General features: G+C 40.8%; 1 protein-coding gene across 6 annotated transcripts in view; it reads right to left on the minus strand.

The window, feature by feature from the left end:
- Positions 1-23,209, minus strand: part of LOC101420875 (zinc finger protein 705D-like) — a 152,672-nt gene that overhangs the window by 118,431 nt on the left and 11,032 nt on the right. For 3 of the 6 annotated variants that reach the window (XM_058292014.2, XM_071213094.1, XM_071213092.1), the window contains exons 2-3: positions 21,094-21,341; positions 7,822-7,907 (exon numbers count right to left, since the gene is read on the minus strand). In XM_058292014.2, the coding sequence (XP_058147997.1) occupies positions 7,822-7,854 (33 nt within the window). In that variant the 5' untranslated portion in view covers positions 7,855-7,907; positions 21,094-21,341. Of the gene's footprint in view, positions 1-3,226; positions 3,254-7,821; positions 7,908-21,093; positions 21,342-23,209 lie in introns of all 6 variants that reach the window. The other 3 variants (XM_071213093.1, XM_058292012.2, XM_058292013.2) reach the window with 2 other exon arrangements.

Raw genomic sequence — 23,209 nt, forward strand, 5'->3', positions numbered from 1 at the left:
GTTCAGACCCTCTAATATACTGTTCAAAGTCTTTGTTTCTTTATTGATTCTATGTTGAGATGTTGTCCAAGTGTGATAGTAGTCTATTAAAGTCCCCCACTATAACTGTAGAGGCATCTATTTTCCCAGATTGTTTTCCAGCTGTTCACTTTCAACCTTATAGACAGCATGTAGATGGGTTATATTTCCTTATCCATTCTGTCAATCTGTGTGTCTTGACAGGTGTGTATATCCATTGAAATTCAATATTATTACTCTCAAGGAATTACTTACAGTAGCCATATTTTCTCTGGATGTCTGTATGTCATATATTATTTTTATTTCTCTTTTCATCTTTTTAGTTGTAATTACACTCTCCTCCAACACTGTCTCTCCTGTTTTTTCCTTTCCTCCTGCAGAACTCCCTTTAGTACTTCTTGAAGGGCAGGTTTTTATTGGAATACTCTCTTAGTTTCCGTTTATCTGTGAATATTTTGAACTATCCCTCATTTTTAAATGCCAGCTTTGCTGGATAAGAGTATTCTTGGCTGGAAAGTTTTTCTTTTAGTACTTTTACTAAGTCATACTACTGTCTTCTTGCCTCCATGGTTTCAGATGAGAAATCAGCACTTAACCTTATTGAGCCTCCCTTGTATGTGATGGTTCTCTTTTCTCCTGCTGCTTTTACGATTTTCTCTTTGTCTTGTGCACTGGAAAATTTGACACGTATATGTCTTGGGGTAGGCCTGTTGGGATTTATGCTGTTTGGGATGCGTTGTGATTCCTGGACATGTACATGCATCTCCCTCAATAGGTTTGGGAAGTTTTCAGCCATTATTTCCTCCAACATGCCTTCTGCCCTATTTCCTTTTTCTTCTCCTACTGGGATGTCTATAATGCATATGTTTGTTCATTTTACATTGTCATTCAAATCCCTAAGGACCTGCTGGATTTTTTTCTACCTTTTTACCTTTTAATTCTACTCTGTTTGATTTCAGATGTACTGTCTTCTACAACAATAATTCTTTGGTCTGCCTGTTCAAATCTGCTGTTATTTGCTGAGAGTATATTTTTGATTTCTTGGATTGTGCCATTCATCACCATCATATCCATTATCTTTTTGTGTATATTTACAATTTCTTCAGTATGCTCTCCAAGTGTTTTATTAATATCCTTAATAACTTCCTTCACTTCCTTAAGTTGGTCCATGATATTTTTTGGAGAGCTTTGATTAGTTGTTTGATGTTCTGCTCCTCTTCCTGGTTTTTAGTTTGTTCATTTAATTGGGCCTCATCTTCCTGATTATTAATAGAGTTTGTAATTTTTTGTTGCTTTCTGGTCATCATTTTATCTTGATGGGTTTGTTCAGTTGATTATCTTCTCTGTCTAGTCTTAGGGTGTATTTAGGTGCTGTTTTTCTGTGTATGTGTTAAGTCTTCTCTTTGACACTTTGTTCTTCTTAATCTACTTCCTTGTTGTCCTTTAAGTTCCCATGAAGGAAAATGATTAAGGCCAGGGAAAGCAAAAGAGGTAAGAAAAGAAAAAGTATAACACTATAGTATTGATGGTAAATAACAGCAGAAGGATCATGTAAGACCTAGGAGAATTAATATTAAACTCACGTTAGCAGTGTAGAGTTATAGGAATTTAAAAAGTGGAGTACCTACAATGAAATGGGAGACTGCATATTGAGCAGAATATAGTATGAATGAAAAGACCAGCATGATGAGGAGATAGGGAAAGAGAAAAGAAAGGACAACAGAAAGAGTTAATAAAAGATAGAAAACAGAGAAGTATTAGAAATAAAAAGCCAGAAAAAATTGATGTGTAAACAAAGAGAGGGGGAATGTAAGAGCAACAACAGAAGGTGGAAGATGCAAAGATGTAGGAAGGAAAAGAGATAGCACTGGTAATCAAAATCAGTACATACAGAAAAGAGGAAATCAAGGATGAAGAAGCACAGCAAACAAGAAACAAGCCAGCAGCACCTAATTGAAAAAAAACAAAAGTGTGGGGGGATAAAGAGGAAGGAAAGACAAGAAAACCACAACAACAACAAAAAAAAACAAAAAAAAAACCCAGACAAGCCTGCAAGTAAGGCATCAACCAAACATTAGGAAAAATCAGACTTCCCTCCCACAACCCTGTGAAGCCTGTCAGGTGGCTGGTGTTCACCAATCACCCTGCAGCTTTCTTGCTGCAGACCTTCAATTGGGTTTTACTGAGTAAACCAAGCCAAATTTTGTAACAAAAGAAATCTTTTTTTTAGGAAAAATAAGAGCCTGAAGGGAAGCTAATACAAGGATAATGTCTATGTTTTCTCCGTCTCAAAGTATCTGCCAGATGTTTAATATCCCAGTGAGTCACTACTCTAAGAAGAGTCAGGAACTGAACCAGAGACCTTGCACATTCAAGGCTGAAACTCCTCAACTGAGCCAAACCCTTCTTCTGGGTCAACTATAATGTTGAGAAAACTCTTTAGAAACTATAATAAGGAAGGGTTACTGGTTGAAGGTGTTTGATGGGGGGCATCTGGCACAGGGTGCACCTGGGGCAGGCTTTTAGGGAGGGTGTAAGTACTCATCATGTCAGTGTTATATAAGCAGGAGGAGACCCATACAATGAGTGGGAAGGTGTTATAGCCCCATCATGGGGAGGTCTAATGTTCTCAGAGTGGAGGGTGTCTCTCAAGAGCATGGGTGGCTCCCAATGGGGCAGGACAGACTAGTGTGTCAAGCCCTCAGCATTGTTGCAAGTATCTATGAAACTTGTCCTTCAAGCAGTGAAGCTTGGTTGTCATTGTGGGCCCCAAGAGGAGGAGAGAGAGGAATGGAATACTTGGAAGAGGGAGTACCTGGGGGGCAATGGAAGTGTTGGGCATTATCCTGCAATGATGGATACAGGACAAGTTAAAATATCACCAAAAATTTATAAAGATGTATAGTCTAAAATGAAAACCATAATGTAAACCATACTGTAATCAAAAATTTATAAAAGTGTATAGCCTAAAATGTAAACCATAATGGAACTATGGTTAGTAGCTATGTTTCAATATCTATACATCAGTTGCAGGAAATGAAACATCCACATGTAAAAAGATCGTCATTGGGAAGGAGAAGAAGGGTTTCATGTTGGGTATATGGGTGTTCCCTATATTCTATATGTGACTTTACTGTGACCTAAAACATTTTTGAAGACATATTTAAAAAAAGAATGTAGACACTGAGGAAGAAATGGAAGAGATTACCTTGCCATTGTAGATACAGGGCAACACCTATTACAGCAATGAAAGGCAAAACATAAAAAAAAAATTTTTAGGATTTTTTTTTTTTATTAAACAAGTAGCATATTTTTATTTTACTGATTAGGAAACTGATCTTCAAGCAGTTAAGTAAGTAAAGGATCCAGAATCTGAAGCCATGCCTTTGGTTACCAAAGGCCGCACACTAAAAGCAAGTCACAAATACATATATATGTGTGAAAACATTTTCATCTTCACCAGTCACCAGTAATCTAAGAAAAGGTAATTATAACAATCATTTTCACCAAACACTGACAAAGATTTTTGTTGTTGTCATTATTTTTTTTTTCACTATTTTTGCTTTTATTCAAATTTATAAACCATTTCTAGTATAAGAGATTTAGGGTTTTTTTTTTTCAAATTCTACTCAATTTATTCATTTTTAAAAAAGATATTACATTAAAAAAATATGAGGTCCCCATTTGGCCCCACCCCACCACTCCACCCCCAATAACACTCTCCCCCATCATCATGTCGCATCCACTGTATCTGGTGAGTACATCTCAGGGCATCGCTGCACCCCATGTCCCGTGTTCCACACCATAGCCCACACTTTCCCTCGTTCCATCCAGTGGGCCATGGGAGGACATACAACATCCGGGAATTGTCCCTGGGGCACCACCCAGGACAACTCCAAGTCCCAAGAATGCCTCCACATCTCTTCTCTTCCTCCCATTCCCCGCACCCAGCAGCCACCATGACCACTTTTTCCACATCAATGCCACATTTTCTCGATTATTAACCACAATAGTTCATGAATAGAATATCATTAAGTCCACTCTGATCCTTACTGTATTCCTCCTTCCTGTGGACCTTGGCTTGGTTGTATCCATTCCACATCTATGTCAAGAGGGGGTTTAGATTCCACATGGATATAGGATGCAATCCTCCTGCTTTCAGTTGTAGGCACTCTAGGCTCCATGGTGTGGTGGTTAACATTCTTCAACTCCATGTTAGCTGAGTGGAGTAAGTCCAATAAATCAGAGTGTAGGAGCTGAAGTCTGTTGAGGTCAGGGCCTGGCTATCATATTGTCAGTCCAGAGATTCAAATCCCCTAGATATATCTTAAGCCCCAGCACCAACTACAATTCCAGTAAAGTAGCATGAAAGTCTTGTGAAAAGAGATCCCATCTGAGTCCAGCTCCATCACACAGAAACACCAGCTCCAAAGAAGGGTCAATAGGATATTTTTTATTTTTTAATACCCCAATTTAATTTTTTACTTTATTTTAGTGTTTCAAAATTATTATGTACTCTATTTCTAATCTTTAAACCTTTCATTACTATTTCACTTTCCTATTAATTTATTTTGCAATATATTCGACTTCATTTTTGAAGAAGTTTTGGGTCACAGAGGGGTTCAACTATGGCAGGGGAGGAGCACTGATGTGGGTATCAATGATGTGGGATACAAGGGTGGGAGGGAATTCTTCAGGGCATGCATAGAGGGTATATAGACATATATGTATGTTTTTTGGGTATTGACATAGGGGGAAGAGTTTCATGACAACTGAGGGAGTGCTGAGTTCCCATTCTGGGAAACGCTGTCACATTCCCCAATGGACCACCAACAATCCTCCAAGTACAAGGGCAAAGACCAGTGAAGAAGGATGGTCCAATGATGTGCCCTTGAGACAAATGACTATGCCTATCAGCCTGTATGATTGAAATTTCAACTAGGTCTACAGTTGCATGGTGCCTTAGGGTTACCTCCTAAAAGCCTCCGTGTTGATCAAATGTGGCCACTCTCTAAACCAAACTCAGCATGTAAATACATTACCTTCCCTCAGCATGGGACATGATACCTGGGGATGAGCCTCTCTGGCACTCAGGGATTACTACCAAGCATCAGCTGATAATGCAACTAGAAAAATACCTTGAATAAAAGGGGGAAATGGTAAAGACAAATGAGTATGTATGGCTAAGAGACTTCAAAATGAGCCAGGAAGTCATCAGAGGGGTCCTGCTTATGAACATCGCAGCAGGATCTCAGAGACAGTCAAAGTAAATATAACCTCAGGTAACGGTTCTCCTGAGGGCTACAGAGACACCCATGTCCTATGGTCATGAGAGATGGCTCTGGAGTTCAGTGCCTTTCCAGGGGGCCCTACTTTGGAATTTGTGCTCCTGAGTGTGATGGAGTTGGACTCAGATGTGACCTCTCTACACATGCCTCTTCTGTCACTTTCACTGAACCTGTGCTTCACCCTGGGGTTGGTGTATGCTCAGGAGACTTGAATGTCTGGACTGTCCATGTGCCAGCTGGGCCCTGAGCCTCAGCAGTGTTGCAATACATGCTTTCTGGTTCATTGGACTTACCCAGGTGGGCTAACAGGGAGATGACGACGGTGAACTACCACAGCAGGGACCCGAGAGAGTCTACAGCTGCAAGCAAGAGAACTCCATCGATCAACCACAGGGGATCTAAGGCCCCTCTTGATTTAGAGATGGAGTGGACATCACTATTCCAGGTCCTCAGGATGGAGGAATAAAATATGGATTAGAGTGGGCTTACTGGTAATTCTACTATAGAATTATTGTGACTCTAGCAATGGAAGAAATTATATCATTGATGTGGGGACATTAGCCACAGGATTTGCTAAAGGCAGGGAGAGAGAAAAAGAGGTGTAGTATAGGGGCATTTTTGGGACTTGGGGTTGTCTTCAATCATATTGCAGGGACAGATGCAGGACATGATATATCCTGCCATAGCCCCCTGAGTGGACTGGGAGGGAGTGTAACTACAACATAAACTATGATCCATGCTGTGTAGCAATGGTCCCAAATGTACACATCAAATGCAATGAATGTACCAAGGTAATGAAAGAAGTTGTCAGTTTTGGAGGAGTAGATGGTGTGAGGAGTGGGGTATATGGGAACCTCTTGTATTTTTTTAATGTAACAATTTGTGTGATCTACGTATCTTTAAAAAAGACAATAAAAAAGTTTAAAAATAAAATAAAATCATGTAAAAATATTTAATGCATTTTGACAAATGCCAGTTAAGATGTGAATTGCTTTCTATCTGAACGTAATTTAAATGTCTATTATTCATTAAAATGGCAGGGAATCTTGAAGAAATATCCAGAATTCTGCAAAACTGACTAGTTTTCAAATCAGTAAGTCCTGCTTTCCTCAGTGCTACAAAATTCAGGTGTTGATTGTAATGTATAAACCCAGATGGTTCCACGTCACAAGCCAGGGTCTCTTGAGACAGTTGTACTGATACCTGGCCTTAGACTGACCATTCCTGTGGTAGGAGAACTCCCAACCTCAACTTTTTCTGGGGTTTACAAAGACCAGTTTTCATTGTCTCACTTTTACCTTCATTTCATCTGTCTGTGAAAGATTAAAAGAATCCTGTTCAGTGCTTCTGGCCTCTAAAAATCTTCAAAAATTTTCACAGAGACATAAATTTTATTCCAACTATTATACAGCTTGTGCAGTCACAATGAAGGAAAAAATAATTCCTATACATGACGTCCATTTATAAAATTTGAATAAATTTGATTTAGAAGACTGAACTTGGGAAATCTGAACAAGATAGGGGAACTGAAGTTTTTAAAAAATTATTTCAAGGGAAGTGTGTATGACTCAAGCAGCTGAGTTCCTGCCTACAACAAGGAAGACCCTGGATTTGGTTCCAGGTGCCCCCCTAAAGAAGATGAGCAAGACAGCAAGCTGTAATGATGGGCTGGCATAGCAAGCTGATACAACAAGATGATGCAATGAAGAGAAAATGATGCAATGGCCTGGCATAGCAAGCTGATGCAGTGAAGAGACACGATGAGGAAACATAATGTGAGACAACAAGCAGGAGAAGAGGTGGCTCAAGCCATTGGGTGCCTCCCTCCTACACAGGAGGTCCTAGGTTCAGTTCCCTGGTTCCTCTTAAATAGAAGATGAGCACAAATGAGTGCAAACAGTGAAGGAGAGTTAATAAATACTTCTAAAATCTTTTTAAAAAGTATTTCAAAATGTACAAATATACTCCACCAAAACTTGAAGGAAATTAAAATTGGGGTAAATATATTATTCCTCATTTCCTTTAATTTACAAAACTTCTCATGTGCTTCTGACAAATATACCTACTCCCTATACTCAAGTACCTGTAATGTTGGATTGACTGAATGCACAGCTGAAGATTCAGCCTCCCTTCTGACTGAAAACATCTCTTCTTACTCATCTGTCACCACTATTCATCATATGCCCAGGCCAATCTCAGGCACTAACATGATCCATGAATTTGTTACTTACCCAATGAGCTCATGGGATGGGTGAGAAAAAGAAAATTTCTGCCATCTCTTCAGAGAATACACAGCCTTTATGGCAGCTTTAGCCAACTCTTGCAATTACCTTGGAAGATTACTCATTGATCAGGACCTAACTTACAATAATTATTAAAGAGTCCTATATAAACCTAAGCTAAGATCCTTGAATAACTCCTGAGTACACTTGAAATATTCACACCAAAAGGAGAAACCTTCCCATCTGCTGGCAACAGAGATGCAATTTCAGTTGAAGAAGAATTACATACTCACATGTGATTGCATTGTCAATACCTTAGCCGGCATCTATCTTCTTCGAGATTTTCACTCACAACCAGACAAGCAGAAGGAGAGCAAAGCTAAGAATGGAGAAAGAAGTCTTAAGATTCAAGTCTTGACTACAATTTTCAGGTCCCCCTGCCATGAATGCCAAACTTTTCACCTAGGAGTATTCCATGCTCAAACAACAAAAGGAACATGAGGTATGCTCAAGAGAAATAAGAGAGGACTCTCCTCTCCCAGGGTCAAGATGCTGGGGGTCTTTTCTCCTCTGGCTAATAGAGATATGATTATCTTCATATAACAGATAAGAACATGAAAATCCATGAATTGTATTTATTAATTAGCCCATGATGTTCAGAGACTTGTAATTCATTGCTGATTCCAAAACATAGGAGTCCCTGACCAAAATCACATCTAGAATTGGGTCCTCACTACAAAAGGAAGCAGACTAGAATATCTCAGTTACAATTACTACTAGTTTTTGCAATAGCATTCATTCTCTCACATGCATTTCTGATTTCTGGATTCTCACTCCCTTCCTGCTCTACCATGAATCTGACATTCTGGATCCATTTGCCCTAAAACATCTTTATTCTTCCATATGTATAATGCGACCTACTCCACACTGAGTTTTACATTCCACCCAAATATATTTGGAATTAACTAAGAACCTTAAGAATATACATTATTAAAATAAAAGAAAAAAGAAAAAAAGGATGTATGTTATTATGAGGTGGATCAGACCTAAGATTAACAAAGCAATTTGTACCTCAGTCTGGGAAGAAAATGATTGTATTCAACATGTTTGGAGAATTACATATTTTTAAAAATTTAATCTTCTCAGTTACCCAACTGATAAAGGTTAATTTACTCAGTTAACAAATGTCCTAAATTGAGGTTCAGAGAGCTGAAGTAAAATGGCAAATTTATATGGCCACTGAAAGACACAGCTAGAGTTTGAATTTTTTCTCCCTATATCCCAATTTAAAATATCTTAAGGATTACATACCACACCTAAGTGTTACATGGAATGCCCCCTCTCATTTCAGTATTCATATCCTCGCCCTATTGTCAAAACTTCCTCTTTATATAGTGTGCTGCACTTACAACCATGAACAGCAAACCTGTTCAAGAAACCTTTGCATTGAACTTGCTGCCAGATTTTCTCTATGTTCTTTTCTAAGCTACAAGAAATGAATTTCAAGAGCAAGCTGGGTTAGGCCAGTAACTTATTACAGAATGGTGAGAAAAGAAATGGGGGATAATAACAGATCATGGGGCCCAAGTAAAGAGGAAAGGGCTGAAGAGTGATAAAGGGGGTTGACAGACTACAATTCCCATTATAGATTAGAAATCCCCAGGTTTACTTGTATATAATCTAGGTGAGGGGTGAAGAAGGCCAGAACAGAGGGCAGAAGGCAAGAACAGGGGTCAAAAGGCAAGAGAGGGCCAGTCTGGCCTTTGCACTTGCATTTTGAACCATTAATTATTACACCCCTTTGCTAAGGACAGAAGAGGAGAACCAGCAGTTTGCTGTTTTGATTACCCCACCCACTCATCCCCCAGGAAGGATCAATGATAAGGCCCCTGAAGAAGATCCAGGGCTTCTCCTGGCTTCCAGAGGAAATCTCATTCTGAATGGGATTCTTGCAGGTTTTTCCAACAGCCCGGTACCAATGCCGACATGTTTAATGGTGGTGGTTTTTCAACCAGGTTCCAGATCTGTCTATTGATTTCCTAAGAAGCCTGCTTCAAACCTATTTCCCAAACATTACCTTCCACCTCAGATAAATATTTACTGCCAGATGTATTATATATTCAAGCAAGCATACATATTTCAGCATATGTTTCATGAGAACATTTTTTTTTATTTTTTAATTTTGAAACTCAGATTATATAAATGTTACATAAATATGTAGGAGATTCCCATATGCCCCACTCCCAACAGCTCCCACATTTTCCCACATTAACAACATCCTTCATTAGTGTGGCACATTTGTTGCAATTGATGAACATATTTTGGAGCACTGCCGATAAGTCTGGATTAAAGTATACATTGTTGTTTATTTACACTCTGTCCCACACAATTCTGTACATTATGGCAAGATATATAATGGCCTGTATTTGTCATTGCGGTGTCATTCAGGACAATTCCAATGTCCTAAAAATACCCACCTTTCCCTCTCCCATCCCTCAGAACCTCCAGTGGCCATTGCCTCCACAGCAATGACGACATTTCTTCCATTGCTAGAATCACAATAAGTCTATAGTAGAATACCAGTTAAGTCTACTTTAATCCATGGTTCATTCCCCCATCCTGAGGATTCTGGGATGGTGATGTCTGCTCCACTTCTAATCAAGAGGGGGCTGATCCACTAGGGCTGATGGATGGAACACTTTTGCTTGCAGTTGTAGACTTTCTCAATTCCTTGGTATGGAAATTGTCCATTGTCACCTCCTTGTTAGTTGTCCTGGGTGTGGCCAATGAACTGGAGTTAAGTGTTGTCATTCCACTGAGATTCAGAGCCAAGCTTCACACGCACAGACCAAAGAATTATGTCACCTTAAACTACTAACTCTACGCCTACTAACTCTAATACTAATTCTAGGTTCAAAAAAAGGATGGAAGAGCCATGTGTAGGGAAACCACAACTTTGTCCAACTCTATCATCCTGGGGAGCATAAATTCCAAAGTAGAGCACACTGGCAAGGCACGAAACTCCTGAGCTATCTGACCTGTCTATAGTATCTGGAAGTCTCCAGAGATCTCAGGAGCCCTATTTGGGATAGTATCCCTTTGGAAGTCATTGAGATGTGCATAATCATAACCCCTGGAATGACATCCCGACTCACTTTGAAGTCTCTTGGCCATAAAAACTCATTTGTCTTTATCTTTTCCCCCTTTTGGTAAATGTTGTTCCCAGAACATTTCTGCTGTCACTGTATTTACCCTATATGTCAATAGATATCTTATATTTTCCACATCTGCCCACTAGGTGACTCTAATTTTGTGTCATGTTTATTACTGCATGTCACACAGCACATAATTAAGCTCTTGTTTTATGACTAAATACAGAATCACAACTCCTAATGCTTTCAAATACATTTGGGAAAAAGACTGTACCTTGATAATTGAGTCGTTCTTCCATCTTCCATAATCACTTCAAGTCCTATGGTTTGAATACCACATATTCCCACATTTCACATTACTTTTACTAGATGAGATTAACATTGTAATAACCAGGTTAATGATGTAATTTTTAAAAATCACCTAAACTTAGCACCACAATGTCTACAGATATTCCTGCATTCATACCCATTAGTTACTCCTTCTCTCTCATTGAAGGGCCTTGTCACCTGGATAAGATGAATGTATGCAACTGAATTCCTGGCTTTCCTGTTTCTTTTTGAAATGATTACCAGCAACTGCTCTCTCTCATCACAATCACCTCATCATTGAACCTTATAGTTTCTCTTCTATTATGAACCTAAGTGCCCACTGTGCCTATTTCATCTTTTGTGCCTGATCTCCTTTTGTTGTGGAAGCAGAGAGGATTCAGTGATCATGTATTGAAGGCCAGGACTTAGGAATATTCTGAGAAGGAAGATTTATTTCAAGCAGCCAGGCCTGGTGGACTCCTGTCCAAAAAGCCAAGCCCCGAGTGTGGACTTAAGGTTATTTTTATATAAGAGACATATGTGGTAGGGGCCAGGAGAGGTTTAGCCATTTGTTTGAATACCAGCTAAGCTTGAATTAGCATATTGCCCACATTCCAGGTAAGCTTGAATTAACATATCACCCACATTCTGTCTGGATGTAACTTTGAATACACATTCAGTCTACATCCTTTCTGAATATTTAAAGCCTATAGGGCCTATATTACTTAATTGGTTTTCTAGAAACTAGGCACACTTGGACACAGAATTAGATAATTTTTAATTCATCCACAGGTTATATTACTTTTCCTTCTTTCACCATTAATTGACATGAGCACTTTTACCCTTTACCCTCCCTCTGGAGGCTGATTATTTCCTGGACCAGTTTAGGCCCTTTTGGTGTCTCCTTCTCACCACTCAAGAATCTGCTCTCATTCCCCCCAACCCAGCAGCAACCTAGACTCCAGGGCCAGTTTTATAATGGAAGGGAGTTTTAAATACCTAATGGACTCTTAAGAACTGTCACCATAATACAAAGTCATTGTTTACTAAACATAAGGGAACTTAAACACCCACTCATAGCCTAATTCTTTGGGTCAAGCCTGTAGTAGCTGGTTACAGTTAACAGTTCCAGAGATCAGGGACTATGTCTAGAACAGTTGACAGAATACCAATGCAAAAAATCCACTCAGCAAATGCCTTTGGGCTATGATGATGTTAATCATGGCAACTTCTTAGCAGAAAATGTCCTCTTAGACTTAATAAAATAGCTCTTTCTAGTGTTCATTGTCAGAATATATCTTTTAGTCTGTTTATCTGTTATGAAATATTAAATAGAATGGTTATAAAGGAAACTGACCAGTTAAGATAGAAAGGTGAAGAGGGCCATAAAAAGGAATGAAGTTCTGACACATGCAACATGGTGGAACCTAGAATACATAATGATGAGTGAAATAAGCCAGACAAAAGAACAAATATTGTATGATCTCACTGATATGAAATAATTAGGATAAGCAAAGGGAGAGTCAGAATTTAGAATATAGGTTACCAGGGGACAGAGTAGGGAGAGAGAAGAGGAAGTTAAGGCTTACGTTGTATAGGGACACTTTGGGTTGACTATAAAGTTTTGGTATTAGATGGTGGTGATAGGAGCACAACACTGTGAACATAATTAAGAGCACTGAAATAAGCATCTGAATGTGGTTCAAATGGGAAATGTTAGATTGTATAGAAGGTAATAGAATAAAAATGTTTTCACAAAATCCATGGAACTCTACTATAGATTGAACCCTAAGTTAAATCATAGAAAACAGTAGACAGTAAAATAATAGAAATGTGCCATCACCATCAATTGTAAAAAATATTCTAAACCAATGCAAGGTGTCAATAATAGGATGGTATATGCGAATCCTGTATTTTATGCAGGACTGACCTATAAACCAAACATTTCTCTAATTAAAAAAAAAAGAATAGAGTAAGATCATATATAAGAAGATATTTCCTGTCTATTTTGTTAAAATTTCCCTCAGTGACAGGTCATCGAGTAGCTTGCATTCTTTTTTTTTTTTCCCCAAATAGCAAGCAAGTTACCAGAAATGTAATAGAATTAAACAAAACCCATTTATTATCCAGTAGTTTCTGTGTGTCAGAAGTCTGGGGCAAGGTTAGCTCTTAGCTCTGATCAGAATCTTACCAGGCAAAAATCAAGGGGTTCCAGGATTGTTTTTTCCTGAAGGTTCTAGGGAAAGTCCATGTCTAAAGTCATTTCGGAGATTGGAAAATTTTCTTTCTCATGCTTTCCACATCTCCCTCCATCTTCAAGGTAGCAGTGGAGGCTAGAGTCCTTCTCATGCCCGCAATCTCTCTGACATTCTCTTCTTCACTTCTCTGCATTTGGAGGCTCATAAACTCCATCAGTCTGCAACTGTTTAACTGACAACTGCCCCTTATCAGCTGACTGTCTTAGCCTACTACTGCTTTCCAGTTCACAGCTCAAGGAGTGTCTAGAACCTCTGTCTGTGACCCCACCATGACCTGTATCCCCATATTTCTTGGCAAATGAAGCCAAAAAGGGAAGTTACTTTCCCAAGAGTACATCAACAGGAACCAGCCCTGTATTGGGTTTAACTTCCTGCTGCCTCCCATTCCTTCTTCTAATTCCTCCATCTCTAAATTCATATATTAGGTACCTGTGACATTATCCCACAAGATTTATAGAAACTATGCAAGTACATCTGATGAACTTCCATACTATCTAGAATGATCTTCATGGTTCAGGTGGGGAGACTGGAAGAGCCAAGAGGAGGCAGAATGACTTTTCCAGGGTCACAGAACTGGTAGGAGAAGGAGTAAGGCCTGAACAGAGCTCTACCTTCTCAATACTGGGGTCTTGAATTTCTCGGGTCTTTTATCGCCTGTAGGAATCACTGTGTTGGTTTAAGTGGTGATTGAAATAGATGACATAGGAGGAGAGTCAGCAACCCAGAGGGGCCTTAGGTCAGATTTTATCCAAGGTGGGGGCACAGATAAAGACACCACAGGAAACAACTTCACTTCCTTGGAGATATAACACAACAGAACTTGGAAACCTGGTAACCAGTTACCAATATGGTAGCTACTAAGCTCACCTGAGCAGAGATGCTCAAGAGAACAAGATATTTCCTTGTTTGCCTACTTCCCAGGGACCTCACCTCAGGAAAACCCAAAGTGAGAACCTTTTCTAAAGCTGCAGGCATTGGCTAAGCTTTCACCACAGAAGAATCTGGCCATTTAGTAGGAAACACACGGTGACACAGGGCAGGGGAATGAATACCAGGTAAACACTTGGTATCATGTCTGGGCAGTCTCAAAGGAATTCTCACCCCCAGCATGTGTGTGTGGAGTGGAGGACTATTAGGGGTGGTCAGGCCTAGGGCAGGAGCAGGTTCTTGGTGGGATGGGATCCTGGTTGGCCTATAATGTTCATATCCACATCATGGCTGGCAGGACGGGAGAGGGAGTGATAAGATGGGGATAATTTGCCCAGATATTAAGCAAAAGTTCTTGTTTCCTTTCCTCATGGACGTCTGTGCAGACAGGGTTCTGTATCTAACACGGGGAGGAGAGAAACATGTGGGATTGTCCTCTGTGGTGATGGCCAGGCAGGAACCTGATTCCTCCAGGACTGGCTGCTGGGCACTGTCTTTGAAGAGTTCCATCTGGGAATTTGGTGAGAAGCTGGATAATAGAGTCATATACGCCATTTCGTCATGCAAAGAACAGGCACAACATGCTGCCAATAAGGGCCAGTGCCTGCCAGAGGTAAGAGCAGTCTCTATACCCAGGGTCCAAAGACAGTAAGGGAGGGCTTCCCAGACCCCAGCCTGGCAACTCCCCACAGTCTCTCCCAGGATTTTCCTGATTATTGGTCCAGGGCCTCACTCACAAAGGTTTCTGACCTGACATCATTCCCACAATCCCTCTGCAAAGTCCCTGCCTTGTTCAAGTGTAGCCACTGTCCCTATTCTTTGTAGTAATACAGAAAAGATGTTTTATACTGTTTTGACTTCATTTTGAACCATGAGAGACTTAGCATTTTGTGATTGTTTGGGTTGTTTTTATTACCTGACTGCAGGTATCCTGTGTATTACTCTGTATGACTGTCCTTACACAACTTCTCCAATGCCATTAATCACCATGTCTAGCAGGACTTTCTTACCAAATGAGGATGAGGGGATAATGCTATATATCCCTGCTCCTGTAACTTGCTATCCTGAGGAACATGTCACAGTGACCCTGAGACCAAGGGACTGGACTGAAGAATGTTAACGAAGGGATGCAGGCTACCACAGATATTTTTGCCACAGATATTCAGCCCCTCGCTGCTGATGGCACTTGATGTGATTCCTTTTTGGTGTATTTCAACATTGCTGCAGGGAGATCATGTTTCTCTCTATTCTAATGTTCTTCACATACCTAAGGAACGGGGATGCTGGGCTGAAGTATGTGCATACCTAAAATTTTAGTAACTTGTTGGAAACTGAGGTACAATGGTCTCACAAGGAGAGACGTGCTGTCTCCATGGCTACACTTGCAACATAAGGAATGCATGGACTGAATGCTTGATGGCTATCAAGATGATGCCACAGGCAGAGATAAAAATGAGCACATATATTTTATAGTAAATAGAACACTCAGACTTTGCACCTTGAGATAAGATTTTTTGAATTCCTTAGATCGTGCGTAATGCTACTAGTTAATTGAATGTTGCTGCTTTTTCTCACGTAGACTGGGGTATATAGAGAGCCCCTTGTAAACAATAAAGTTGTCTGATGAGCCTCTACTCACAGACCCCCTGATCCCAGCACTCTTTCTTTCTCTGTTTCATTCTCCTTTTTCTCTTTCTTTCATTCCCGATACCCTTCCAGCCCAAATCTCCAACAGTAACTAGAGAAGATAGCTTAGAAAAGGGGTCATCTCATTTAAGTTGCCAAAAGCAGTCTATGAAGGTGGAGACTTCCCTACATCCAGCCAGCCATGGATATTTTCATTTTATCCTTTGTCAATCTGGTGTCATAACAGAAAAAAGAATCACATTTTCCTCTGTTCCAATCTCAATGTGAAAATGTGTCAGCTTTGAGTTCAGCCAGGACTAACATGATGAAGGCCTTCCAGCACTGGGATTTCTCTTTCATCACCAACTTCCTATGCAGCTACAGAGATTTGGCTACCACCCAAGAGGTCCTGTACCTTCTCTTTACAAAGTGAGCACCTCACCCCAGCATAGCCATCCATTTGCCACATACTAGCAGTACATCTTGGGAATGTCAGTTCACCTCCCTGAGCCTCAGCTGGCTCCTCTGACAAGTGGGTGAGAGAGGACAAACTTTAAGGGCTAATATGAGGATTAACAGGGATAAGCCATGCAAAGTATTCAACCAGTGCCTGGCTCAGGAATAATGGGCTTCTGGGGTACTGAGGTTGTTCATATTTACTGTTTTCTTATTCCTATGAAGAACATATATTTTCCCATTTCTAAAAAAGATCTGAGATTCCATCTCTGAGGTCACCATCTTTTGGATAGGTAGAAAAGGGGTTCCTGAGGGCCAGCGGAGGAGACTCAGGGCCTCTCAGTTATCTGGGAAGGTGCTGCTTAAGGCTCATTCATTCAGAAAATAATATACCAAGGCCTGCTATTTGTAGGCACATCTCTAGGCATTTGGCATAATTCAATAAACAAATGAGACACAAATTCCTCTCCCCTGGGTTACCATTCTAGTTGGGGAGTCAGACACTTACAACCCCATCATAAGCAGTTCGTGTACACAGTATGTTAGAAGTAATGCCACCTGGTGTCCTCTAGGAATAGATGCATCCTCCCAGATACTGAAGGGGATGGCACAACCTTGGACCAACTGAAAAACTGATGAGACTTTGGGATAAGTAGGAGGGTCTCTAGTTGCCAATGAACAGTGGGCATCAATGTGTATTGAGAGAATAAGGCTCTGGAGGGGTTGGGCTGAATCCTGGGTCTCACACATCTGATGATACTCCCTAGAGGACTGAGATCTAGTGGCTTCCCCCTGCAGGAGGAAGGATCTCAAAGAGCACTCTGGATGAGACCCTGGGTCCCCGGGGAGGCAAGGGGAGGCTGGGACCTCAGGGCCAGTCCTTGGAAGAATCCATTCCTACCACAGCCCCGTTTCCAGCTCTCTTTGCCCCACCCAGTCCTCTCCACCCTGTGATCACAGTCCCAAAAAGGGAGGTGTGGTGCGCAACCCACTTACAAATCTCAGTCAAGGGAACTCAGCTGCAGTAGGGCTGAGAAAGGCTTTCTCCACAACTATCAGGAGAATAATTTCAGTGGGAGGAAGATACACAAAAACTGAGATACAATGAAAATCTTTGGGAAAACAAAGACACGAGGACATACTCTGCTTCATCTCACATTCATAAGGTATTTGAGATCAAGGTGCAACGAACAGAGCAGACACAGTCCCTGACAACACTTATTCCTGTGGTGAGAGGGGTCAAGAAAGACAGACAGAAAAGTATGTCACGCTTTCTTCAAGGGCAAAGCTGGGAAGAATAGCGAATGAGAGCTGCCTAAAACTGAGATTCTTTGCTAGACCTCTGCTCAGTGACCAAGCCTGCTACTGCCAGGACACCCAAACTGGGGTTGGGGTATGGACAACCTGGCCTGCTGAAGGTCAAGGTCAGGTACAGGGGACCAGCTACAGCAGGGGTGTTGTAGGAAGGTAGTGTGGAAGGAAAGACCAGGCCTTCTGACTCTGTTTCCTTCCTGACTACCCCAGCACCATCTCCTTCATCCTCGGCACCTGGCAGTATGGTTTCTCAGAGGATTTCTATCAGCCCCCAGACTTCCTGGACCTGCATGTGCTGCTGGCCTACCAATGGCTCAATCTGCCTGGATCAGAGCTGGATCACAGCTGGAGCCCAGCTTCTCCTTTTTTTTTTATTTTTATTTTTTTATTTTTATTATTCATTTTTAAAAAATATTACATTAAAAAAATATGAGGTCCCATTCAACCCCACTGCCCCCACCCCACCACTCCCCCCACAGCAACACTCTCTCCCATCATCATGACACATCCATTTCATTTGGTAAGTACATCTCTGGGCATCACTGCACCTCATGGTCAATGGTCCACATTATAGCCCATACTCTCCCACGTTCCATCCAGTGGACCCTGGGGGGATCTACAATGTCCAGTAATTGTCCCTGAAGCACCACCCAGGACAACTCCAAGTCCCAAAAACACCTCCACATCTCATCTCTTCCTCCCATTCCCCGCACCCAGCAGCCACCATGGCCACTTTTCCCACACCAATGCCACATTTTCTCTGTGGACCTTGGATTGGTTGTGTCCATTGCACATCTATGTCAAGAGGGGGCTTAGATTCCACATGGATACTGGATGCACTCCTCCTGCTTTCAGGTGTAGGCACTCTAGGCTCCATGGTGTGGTGGTTGACATTCAACTCCATGTTAGCTGCCAGCTTCTCCTTAAACAGCATGAGCAAGTACAGACCATTCAGGCAGAGGCAGAGGGTGAGCAGTAGTGGGGGTGGGTGCCCCTGGGCAGGTGATAGGGGAAACTGGGGGGGGGGGGGGGAGGGGCAGGACAAAGGAAAGAGCCTCAGAGGCTGGAGTTTGGCCAGGAGTAAAGATAGAAGTGACCTCAGATCACTCATCTAGTGGATTAAACTCTGGGAGCATTTCTGGGTTTGGGTGTTTGGGCTTGGGCTTATCAAAGGCAGTGGGATATATTGCTGCTTTGAAAGGCAATGGGGTAGAAGTCATGTGGGTAAACATTTCTCCTTTTTGTAGCTCAAGCACCAGCTCCAGAGGAAGGCCTACAACCAGACCCTGAGCTAGACTTCCCTGCAAGTACTACCTCTGCGATCAGATCCAGCTCCACATGCAGCTTCCGGGTTGTAGGTACCTCAGATTTTAGACACATCTCTAGAGTCAACTGTAGTGCTTGCCCCAGCAGCTGCTAAAGAGCTAGAGCGTATGGGAGTCTCTCCCTCTCCCAAACCAAGTCTTCCCCTGAGAAAGGAGCTGTGGACCCTCCTTCAGTGGGTGAGGAGGGTCCCAGCACTGATGCACTGATGCTTAATCTAAGGCCCTGCAAGTACCAAGGGCCACTGCTTCCTGGACTTTAGGACAGAAGAGATAGGAAGGAGGATTTGAGGAAGAGGTGGGAGAGTGATCAATTTCTGCATAAAAGGCAAAAGAAACTAAACACTTGGGTAGGGACACTGGTTTTTGTTTGTAAAGAGCAAGTTCTTGACAAGAATATTACTTTAAATTTCTGCTTCATAGCAGAAATTCCATAGCCTGGAATTGCAGGTTTGTTCTTCATTTCCTGTGTTAATTAAAATGAGATACCGACTCAGTCTTTCCTCCTTAAATTAAAGGTCTTGTGAGTCATCAAGTTTTGACATGTAAAAAGTTCTAAGGGTCATTCATCCTTCTCTGGTTTGCTGAAAGAACACACAAGTGCACATATTGCAGAGCAGATGTGCATTTCAGTATCACTAAACTGGGTGAGGAGCAGAGACATTCCATCAGAACTTCTGGGATGAGGATTGAAGGGGCATTTAGAGTACACAGCAAAAACCTCTGAAATATGGGTGTCTTTAAAAATCACATTTTTAAGGACCAGTTCCTGACACTTTGGAGAAAAAGGGAATAGTTTATGGTTCTCATGCTAAGATTTATTTTGACCTCTAATTAGGAATTTGCAGTTTTCAAGGTAAACTCGAGAATTCCAGCACTTATTGAAGGGAAATGTAAAAAGATCAAAACTTATGATGTGGAAAGGAAAAGGACACAGGAAGATTGCTAGCAAGTGGACTAAGAGCAGGCAGGACTGTGCATCCTCTGTCCCCATCTAGGGAGTGACGTGGTCAAGCAGTTACCTTAGATTGTATCCTCCTGAGATCCTGGTTCCTGAGCTCAGTAATTGTTACCTGGTTGACTTGTATCCAGGGCAGGCATTTATGATGCAGCTTTTACGGCTACAGCTGGGCCTCCTGTCATAAGCATTACTTATGGTTTAATTGGTACAGTTCCTCTATGGAGTAATGGACAAATTTGGTAGTGGATGGCAGCGATAATATCATGAATGTAAATAACATCACTGAATTGCATATTTGAAAGCAGGCAAATGGAAAATTTTAGGTACATTACCAAAATAAAACTTTCAAAGATAGAACTATACAACAGAGAACCCTAAAGTTAACAAAGGCATATACATAAGAGTATAATTCTAATAATACTATTTCATCAGTTACAATAAAGATATGGCATTAAGGCCAAAGAGTTAATAATAGGGAAAACTGCCAGTGAAAGGGCTATATGGAACTCTGTAGTTTATTCATGATTCTACTACAAAACTACATTTCTAATAAAAATATTTTAAAAAACAAAATGCACTTAAAAAGCAAACCCACAAGCAATATTAATTCAACAAAGATAAGAATGCTGTGAACATGCCAATTGCTGCAGAAAAACCATTTGCCAACATCGAATACCTTTTCATGAAATACAAAAATCAAACAAGCCAACCAAAATAAGACTAAATAGCTAGCATCATACTCAGTAGTGAAAGACTGTAAGCTTTCCCCGACAGGATCAGGGACAAATCAAAAATGCTCTTTTTGCCACTGCTATTCATCACTGTCCAGGATGTCCTAACATCAGCAATTAGATAAGAAAAAGAAGGCAAAGGCATCCAAATTTGAAAGGAAGAATGAAAACTATCTGTATTTAGAAATGACATGATTTATATGTAAAAAACCCTCTAGAATTCACAAAATACTGCAAAGGTTAATAAACAGTGTCAGAAAGCTGCACAAAAAGTCTATTGTATTTCTATAACATAGTAACAAACAATCTGAAAAGAAAAATAATAAAGCAATTTCTTTAACAACAGTAATAGAAAGAAAATATTTAGGAAGAAATTTAACCAAGGAAATGCAAGATTTGTTACCTGAAAACTATAAACCATTGATGGGACTCATTCAAGGAGGGGGACCTGGGGAAAACATTAGGAAGCTAACATTTATGAAAACTTATGACTGAAGCTTTTTACTCACTATGGACAGGGTACGAATTGTCCCTTGGCCACTGGTTCTTCCTGCGTTGGTACTGTACAACGAAGCCCTCGTCCTCATGGGACATAGTGACGGTCTTGGGGTCTAAAAGGGAGGTCTTCACTTGGTCTGAGGTTCAGATGGGTTAAAAAGGTCAGGCACTGTCTCCTGGAAGCCGGTGCAGCAAATGAAACTTGGAGCTCCCTGTTCCACTGTGGATAGGCTTCCCCTTCAGGCCACAATCAGAATCTCTGAAATTAAATGTTCATAGTATTCAGGGCTATAAATCTGCAAGTTCAAAGGAAATATAACTGTCAAGTGCCTTGGCGAGAATCTATGCAGACAATTAGAAGAAACATACAAGGTAAATATACAAGCTCAATTGATTTCCCCTTCCCTGCAATGAAAAATGAAATAAAAAACACAAACAAATGCATTTATAATAGTAAACACAGGCAATAAATTCCTTTGGTCAAACTTAAGAAAATATGTAACTATATCTCATAAACTATGAAAAACTTGAAAAAAATTTTAAAAGTTAAATAAATGACAAAATATTTCTTATTCATGGTGGGCAGACTTAATATTTTTAAGATCTTATACAAAATCCTGGAAAGATATTTTGTACATATTTATGAACTATTTCTACTAGAAGAGCATGCAAAACACTTAAGAAGAACAAAATTGAAGAGCCCACACTGCCTGTTCCCAATCCTTATAAGTCTACATTACTTAACAGAGTGACTTTGGCACACGGAAAAATGGAAAAGAACAATAGAGTCTGTATATAGACCCATGAAAATATATTCAAGTGAACATAATCATTCTAACAAATGGAAACGGAACTGGATGGTCATACAGAAAAAAATAATAATCAAAGACATACACTTTTAAAAAAAAATTTAAGTGTATTATTTTGAAGATACATAGACCACAAAAAACATTATATTAAAAATATGAGAGGTTCCCATATATCACCCCCCGCACACTCCTACCACATCAACAACCTCTTTCAACATTGTGACACATTCACTGCATTTGGGGAATACATTTTGGAGCAATGCTGCACTGCATGGTTAATAGTTTACATTGTAGTTTACACTCTCATCCAGTACAGTCAGTGGATTATAGCAGGATATATATAATGTCCAGCATCTGTCCCTGCAGTATCATTTAGGACAGCTACAAGTCCCAAAAATGTCCCACATCACATTTCTTCTTCCTTCTCCCTGCCCTCAGCAACTACCATGGCCACTTTCTCCACATCAATGCTATAATTTCTTCCATTACTAGTCACAGTAGTTCTATAGTAGAATAGCAGTAAGTTCATTCTAATCCATATTTTATTCCTCCATCCTGTGGACCCTGAAATAGTGATGTCCACTCCACCTCTAAATTGAGAGGGGGCTTAGATCCTCTATGGTTGATGGGTGCTATTCTCCTGCTTGCAGTTGTAGGCACTGCTCGGCTCCCTGGTGCGGTGGCTGACCATCTTCACCTCCCAGCTAGCTGACCTGGGTAAGTCCAACGAACCAGAGAGTAGATGAAACTCTGCGGAGGCTCAGGGCCCAGCTGACACATGGCCAGTCCAGAGAGTCAAGTCTCCTGAGTAGTCACCAATTCAGTCACAGGCTCAGTAAAAGTGACAGAAGAGGCATGTGTAGAGAAGTCACATCCGAGTCCAACTCCATCACATGCAGGAACACAAATTCCAAAGTTGGGCCCACTGAGAAGGCACTGAACTCCAGAATCATCTGCCATGACTGTACAACCTGTTTATCTCCAGAGCCCTCAGGAGCACCAGTACCTGGGGTTGTATCTACTTGGCTGTCTCTGGGATCCTGCTGAGGGGTGCGTAAGCATGACCTCTCTGATGACCTCCCTACCCTTTTTTGAAGACTCTTGGCCATATAAATGTATTTGTAAAGACATAAACTTTACATCATACACAGAAACTCACCCAAAAGAATTTCTAGGTGTGGCAGTTTGGTATTATGAATTCCAAAAGGAGATGTAGATTATGTTTGTAAACTGGTCTGCTGCTCTGGGTGTTATACCCATTGATTGTATTAAATCAAAACAGTTTAGGTTTACTTGATTATATCAAGATTAGGAAGAT

Source organism: Dasypus novemcinctus, chromosome X (genome assembly GCF_030445035.2).
Source record: "Dasypus novemcinctus isolate mDasNov1 chromosome X, mDasNov1.1.hap2, whole genome shotgun sequence".
Lineage (NCBI taxonomy): Eukaryota > Metazoa > Chordata > Mammalia > Cingulata > Dasypodidae > Dasypus > Dasypus novemcinctus.